The sequence below is a fragment of the Buceros rhinoceros genome, unplaced genomic scaffold (assembly GCF_000710305.1).
Source record: "Buceros rhinoceros silvestris isolate BGI_N320 unplaced genomic scaffold, ASM71030v1 scaffold33950, whole genome shotgun sequence".
Taxonomy (NCBI): Eukaryota; Metazoa; Chordata; class Aves; order Bucerotiformes; family Bucerotidae; genus Buceros; species Buceros rhinoceros.
In genome coordinates, this window is record NW_010388395.1 from 899 (window position 1) to 7,532 (window position 6,634).

A 6,634-nucleotide genomic window follows, 5' to 3' on the forward strand; every position below is an offset into this window, starting at 1 on the left:
GTCTGCTCATCGGGCCTGAAGAGCATCCTGACAAGCTCTCTTCGGTTTCTCAGTTTTTAATTCAGCACTTCACTGCCAGCTTTACATTTCTGTGTTTGTGGTCTGATTTTTACTATGTTATGGAGTTTGCTGTACATACTGGTTAAAAATACGTTATGCAGGAAGATTTCAGAGAGTGATTATATAACCCATCTCACGACGTTCTTACAAGCAAGAGAGACAACTAACAGATGCAAGATCATGACGTTCTGGTTATTTGAATGTGTTTGGAGTCTTTCAAAACATTGTCAAGTGAGCTGTGGACCCTTTTGACACTGAGCTGAGTGAACACTGATGTGACCTTGTTTTTTCCTCTCCTGTAGGAAGAGGCTGACCCATCACTTCAAGCCCTCGAATCTCGCCAGGAAGAAATTCTAAAACGCTTGTATGAACTGAAGAGTGCTGTCGATGGTCTCTCAAAGATGATACAAACCCCAGACGCTGACTTTGATGTAACTAACGTCATTCAAACCGATGACAGCTCTCCTTTGACAACAAATGGAGCAGACTTAGATCTGATGCTTGGAAAGGTAAGTTTAGTTGAGCGTGTGCAGGGACAGATATTTTCTTTGCCCTTAGATTTTCAGGGTTGGAAGGGTGGTATTAAAACCTGAGATGCTCCGAACTCAATATACCAGTCTTATATCCTTACAAGTAACTCCCAGCTACTGCTTCATTTGGGATATCCAGATTACCGAGACGTGTAAGTACTGAATCCTGTATACTTTCATTTGGACATAATGCCAAGACAGAATGGGTAATTCTGACAGTTTGTTTCTTGTTTGTTACTAACTGGAAATTCTAACTTCGGCTTCAGATTGGGCTAGAATTTACCTCAGTCATGTTCCTGAATTATGTGTTCAGGAAGGAATATGTTTAAACATTCAAACAAGTTTTAAATGTTAAGACTTGAATCAATTTACTTGAATATCACTTAGAATCTCAGATATGTTTTGGTGTCAGATGAAAACTCCCCTACTTCAAAGTCTCATCTCTTCAAAGTCTCTTACCTGTTGAACGTTTCACTTTCCATTCAGGATTACGGTGCCCTGAAAGATATCGTGATCAACGCAAATCCTTCTCTACCACCGCTGTCATTATTAGTACTACACCGTCTGCTTTGTGAACGCTATAAAGTATTATCAGCTGTTCACACACATTCATCGGTGAAAAGCGTGCCAGAACACCTCTTGAAATGCTTTGGAGACCAGACTAAGAAGCAGCCACGTCACGAGTATCAGCTGGGCTTTACTCTTATCTGGAAGGACGGTAAGAATGAAGTTATCTTGTATAAATCAGTATTTTACAATAGGTGAGAAAATAAAACTTGGTGCTGTAAAACCTTGACAATAGGTGTTCTGGTGTCTGTGCTGACACACGATGGGTACATGCTGCATTTAACCTTTTTCCTCTCCTTTTATAGCTGTGAAGAATGCTGGGACACGGGAGGAAGGTTGTGGTCACTGCTATTAAAATACATGTGGCATTTACATGGTTGCTTATACCCACGGGATTTTTTTATAGAAGTGTTCTTCAGTTTCTACCCAGAAGTTAGCTAGAATAGAAATTAGGTGGGAGATTGGGCTGAAGTCTGCAAAAAGTCCTCTTCGTTGCAGGTTTCCTGCCTTAATTTAAGTATTTAGACTAAGAAAACTGAGAGCTGTTAATGATGTTAACAGTCTTGCAGGCATCACAAACAAAATATGTCACAGAACTGCCATTACATTTAACTTCTCTACTCGGTGATACTTTCTTTTTTCTCAATTTCAGTTCCAAAACCCCAGATGAAGTTTAGCATTCAAACCATGTGCCCTATCGAAGGAGAGGGGAACATAGCTAGAGTTCTCTTTTCCCTGTTGGGCCAGAAGTACAACGCAGTAACATCAACTCTGATTGACAGCTGGGTGGATACAGCCATCTTCCAGCTGAAGGAAGGCAGCAGTAAGGAGAGAGGAGCAGTCCTGCGCTCTATGAATGCTGCCCTGGGCAAGACATCGTGGCTGGTGGGAAATGAACTCACAGTAGCAGACATTGTTGCGTGGTGTGCACTTCAGCAGACCGGCAGTGCAAATGCTGCCCCAGCCAACGTGCAAAAATGGATGAAGTCATGTGAGAACTTGGCACCTTTCAGCTCTGTAATGAAGCTACTGAAGTAGGCCTGTAGTCTTTGTAATGGTGGAATTTTAATCTTACTCCATCTTGTGCCTGCTGAGATGTATTTGAGAACTACAGTTGGACAGAATTCTAAAATCAATAAAAACATTACAGCTACCTTTTGGGTGTGACCTTCCTTTTTTGTAACTGATGCATTGACATGTATGTTTCTTCAACGATTATAAGCTATCTAAAGAAGTCCTATGTAAACAGAAGCTGCACTTTTAAATTTTCCTTATGTTTTTCCTTGTAATCCAAATGCTTATTTACACAAGTTAAATTTTGTGGAGGTTAAGTGCAACATGAATTGTTCCTGTTGACTGGAGACTTCTGATCTAAAACAGAAAGGAAATGCCTTTAAAAAAAGACAGCAAAGTCAAAATGCATGGAAATATCTTTATGTAAAAAAAGAAACATTTTATATAACTTAGCATACAATAGAGGTTAGTTCCTGCGTACTCAAACAGGAGAACCTAGTCTCGTGTGTTCAGTTTGTTCTTCAGAAAGGAGTCTTATTCTCTCTCTCAGTTTCTCTATTTCTTCCTCTTGCTGTCTCACCTTCTGTTGTAGGTTAGAAATAACCTGAAAATGAGAGTCAGTTTACTTCATTAGGTTGACAAAGCTTTATCCTTGCCTGTCTCTGTCTGAATTGTGTTCACAATCCACTACAGATACGCAGAAAAGCCGTGATGCTGCAGAATGTATCTGATGCTGCAGCTTAGCTCACAACAAAAAAGTGGGGCAAGGAGAGGGAAAGTTATAAAAAGACTCTGCAGAGCTGATGAAAACTTTCAAAAGCCTTTCTGACCTATAAAAATAGCTCAAGCTGTGTGTAAATCAACTGTCCAGTCATCACAAAGTTACCTATAGGTAACTTAATGACCATGTATCTCATTGCAAAGACACCAGAAACATTAATACGGTGGCCTGAATCCTGTAATCCGAAGAAAGAGACTCAATCACGGCATCCTCTTAAGTTCAAAATAAAAGAACACAATACAGATAGGGAAACACTGTATTTTCTTTTCATATTTCTTTCTTTATCCTGTAAAGATTGAGGTTATTGGCATAACTTACATGTTCTGTGGAATGAAACAGTTCACTTTCACGAAGCTGAGCAGCAGTTGGTCTTTCTGTAGATCTCTGACTGGTGAGGAGTTTCACATACTTGGCTTGAACAGGCCATTTTTTGTAGAAAGATTGAGGAATTTGGCCATGCCTTAGATGTGTAAGAACTTTTGTTCTTTCCATTTCTGTTCCAAATGGCTGGAAGAGCTCTAGCAGGATAACGCCCACGCTGTACATGTCTGACTGGTAACGGGGTGAGGAAAGAGTTCTGGGATAAGGGCTATCTTTAATTACTAGATTCCTTTCTCTCGTAAAAATTCGTGATATGAAAAGGCTCATGACAATGAAGTTTCATGATGATACGGAAAGTATGACACCACTAAAGGAACACAAATTCAAATCTATTTACATTTCTCAACGTGAGCTTAGAAACACAAATAATTTTTTGCATTAGTAGCAAACTAACAAGAAGGCAAAGTTAAAATCCATGTTTCAACAAAAACATTAGCAGTAATATTTATGGAGAAGGAGGAATATTTAGATATTTACCAAATATTATGTATGTACCTACTGAAAGGCTTGTTTGATTCCTATTATATATCATCCTGTGTTAACAGACAAAATACTCCCTACCTTAAAATCGTAGTGAGATCCCTGCAGTTGTTCTGGTGAGGCATAGAGGCACGTCCCCACTCCGGAAGTATGTGTCAGTCCTGTAAAAGTTAGACTTCCTCAGCTAGTGTTACACTGTTACTATGTCACTTCAGAATTAAATAGTTAATGGGTTTAGTATCATAGAAAGTTAAACACTGAAACCCATTAAGCTTTTTTCTCTTACCATTTATCCTTTCTGTCTTAACCCACTGGTCTGCATCATCCCAAAGAAGGTCTTTGCAGGCTAATCCAAAGTCTCCTATTTTCACATGGTGATCCGATCCATGTAGGAAGATATTTCTGGGCTACAAAACAAGACAGTATAAAATCTAAAATCTACCTATATAGCGAATTACTAATTTTCAGTTGTTTCAAAGTTATAAAATCCAGTGTTTCATAGGTATAAGATAATAATTAACACTTTCATTAGTGATAGAGAAAAAAATAGTTATAGCTGATACCAAATTACACCATTTGGCAGAAAGACCACATATGGCAGATCTAGAAAAAAAGGAAGAAAAGCAAAAGAGGAAAAACTAAGACTTACTGGAAAGATAAAGTACTTTTGTGGGGTTTTTTTAGCAGAAAATGGGAAATTTGCAGAACAGTAATGTTAATGGGAAAAGGCTAGAGCAGACAGCAAAATAGACCAACCGATGCAGCAGCAAGGAGGACTATAAGGCCATCTTTGGGCTAGATAATATGTAAAAGAAAATGTACTTTTCTATATGGTAAGTGCAGCTGCAATGGGCTACTTGGTTCTAGGAAGCTGCTATGAAAAATACCAACATGACGAGAGGATCAAGTAGAAAGCACTGACTTTACATTCAGTCAGTAATAGCACCTACAATTTCAGTCCCTTAGAGGAGAGAGCAACCATTTGGAGAGACAATTATTTGCGACTCAGGGAGGTTTTTTTTGTTTTTAAAGCAAGTAACTGTAACTGGACATATTTTCAAAAGCTAACTGATACGCTGTTAGCAAACTGAGATGTAGTCAAGGGGCTTTGCTTATTTTTGTAACTACCTGGAAGAATTTCTTTAGGTAATTTAGGTCCTGCCCTGGTTAAGGAAAGACCAAGACAAAATAAAACGAACCCAACCGTCACTGTTTAGAACGAGAAAATGACTTAACAAAGGAGAAAACATTTCCAGAGCTTAATCATAATTCATTTGTAAGTCAATGTAACTGAGTACTATGTTTACAGTAAAGAAGTTCGTTACTGGTATAGAGGAGACAGTGTATTTTTTCATATGTAACATAGATAAATTCTTAAGAGCTCAGGTCATCTCAAAGTTAACCATGAAGTTCCTTTCACTGACCCATAACGTAAGTTATCTCTGTTTTCTTCAACCTCAAGTAGTAACTGGATGAACTTACTTTAATGTCTCGATGCAGCACTCCCATGCTATGGATATAGCATACTCCTTCTAGTAACTCTTGAAAAATGTTCATTGTCCAGCGGGCATCCACAAGATGGTATGGACCTTAAAACAATTTACAACCTAAATTATTTCACCTGATTTTACTGAGTTATTTAAGTTTATGGTGCTCTGTCTTGTTGAATTGTGTTTAGTTATGATTTGGAAGAAGTTTTTAATGGAGTGAACATAGTTTAAAAATGGAATTTCCCATGCTTCATTTAAAGTATTTTTGAAAGAGCAAGAAGTCATTAACCTCAAAATTCCAAAAAGGAAAGTTCAGAGGATGTGAAAATGTCTGCCTGAAAAGCTTCCTCCAAACCCCATCAGACAGTTATTTGACTATGAATTTAGCAGCTTTACTTCCATTAAGCGCTGAATTAGAATGAAAGATACTGTTCCAGATAAAATCATACTAATTTACATAACAACATGTTTTCTGTATTGATTTGCACCCTTCCTTTTTGGATCCTAATGCTTCTGCTCTTGTGCTCCCCTCTGAAATTCCTAAATTTCCTCTGGCTGTAGGTGTCCTAAATAAACTTACCATCTCACTGGTACATTACATGTTATTAAACTGCGTTGTCTTCCTACTCTGATGACACCTGACTGTTGTCACTTTGAACATTCACCATTCACTCCAACTTGGTTTTCCATTTCTTCATGGCTAAGCTAAGATAGTGTTCACCTTTCCTCTGCTGATGGCTATGAAAATGTGTGAAAATAGCATTTTGCGACCTAGTAACACCCTAATCATTTGGTCATTCCTTGACCAGGAATGTCATCTTCTAGCTTATGAAAGCTAAAAGACTATGATTATAAGAGAGATTGGTTGAAGTCAGCTGATAGTTAGCTGCTAAACCTGACTCCATGACTTAAGAGAACAACAAATTTATATTAAGAGTGATTCAAACTAAGATTAAACATTAATCATATAGCTTATGTTTTACAATCTGTTGAGCATATGCTCTTTTAATACAACCATGGAACATGTTTCTAATGCTTTAAGAGCATTGCACTTGTTCCTCCAGATGTAAACAACTATTGAAAGCAGCTTGGTATCAAGGGCGTGAGAACTCTGGCCACTCAAGCAAAGGGAAAATGAGATTTTTTAGACCAATGACTAATGAGTCTGCATAGGAGTTTTGATTTTTAAGACAAACTTAGAAGAAGATGAAAGAAAAGGGAGACACCCTTTTCACAGGGAGTCACCTGGAAAAGATGGGAGGTGATGGGTACAAGTTACTCCTGGGAAGCTTCTGATGAGACACAAGATGCAAGTTTTTCACAAGGACAAT

At 38.2% G+C, this 6,634-nt stretch overlaps 2 protein-coding genes across 2 annotated transcripts; one reads left to right on the forward strand and one right to left on the reverse strand.

The window, feature by feature from the left end:
• Positions 1–362: 362 nt before the first annotated feature.
• AIMP2 (aminoacyl tRNA synthetase complex-interacting multifunctional protein 2) lies at positions 363–2,212 on the forward strand (the record flags this gene model as incomplete). Its single annotated transcript, XM_010145810.1, has 3 exons — positions 363–569; positions 1,077–1,308; positions 1,810–2,212. Coding segments are annotated over 3 exons (825 nt in total), but the record flags the coding sequence as incomplete, so codon positions are not given.
• Positions 2,213–2,569: 357 nt separating this feature from the next.
• Positions 2,570–5,541, reverse strand: EIF2AK1 (eukaryotic translation initiation factor 2-alpha kinase 1). Its single transcript, XM_010145798.1, has 5 exons — positions 5,296–5,541; positions 4,100–4,220; positions 3,895–3,974; positions 3,271–3,504; positions 2,570–2,775 (listed from the first exon to the last, which is right to left on the reverse strand). The coding sequence occupies exons 1-5, from the start codon at positions 5,368–5,370 to the stop codon at positions 2,653–2,655; spliced, it is 633 nt and encodes a 210-aa protein (XP_010144100.1). The 5' UTR covers positions 5,371–5,541; the 3' UTR covers positions 2,570–2,652.
• Between the last annotated feature and the right edge of the window lie 1,093 nt (positions 5,542–6,634).

Bases quoted from the DNA above. Each gene is read 5' to 3' on its own strand.
- EIF2AK1 (XM_010145798.1), bottom strand. From the start codon at position 5,370: ATGAACATTTTTCAAGAGTTACTAGAAGGAGTATGCTATATCCATAGC. The intron at 4,221-5,295 runs GTAAGTTCATCC...CTTGTTTTGTAG, and splicing joins TGCTGCATCGAGACATTAAA to CCCAGAAATATCTTCCTACA. The intron at 3,505-3,894 runs GTAGGGAGTATT...CCCCGTTACCAG, and splicing joins GATCTCACTACGATTTTAAG to TCAGACATGTACAGCGTGGG.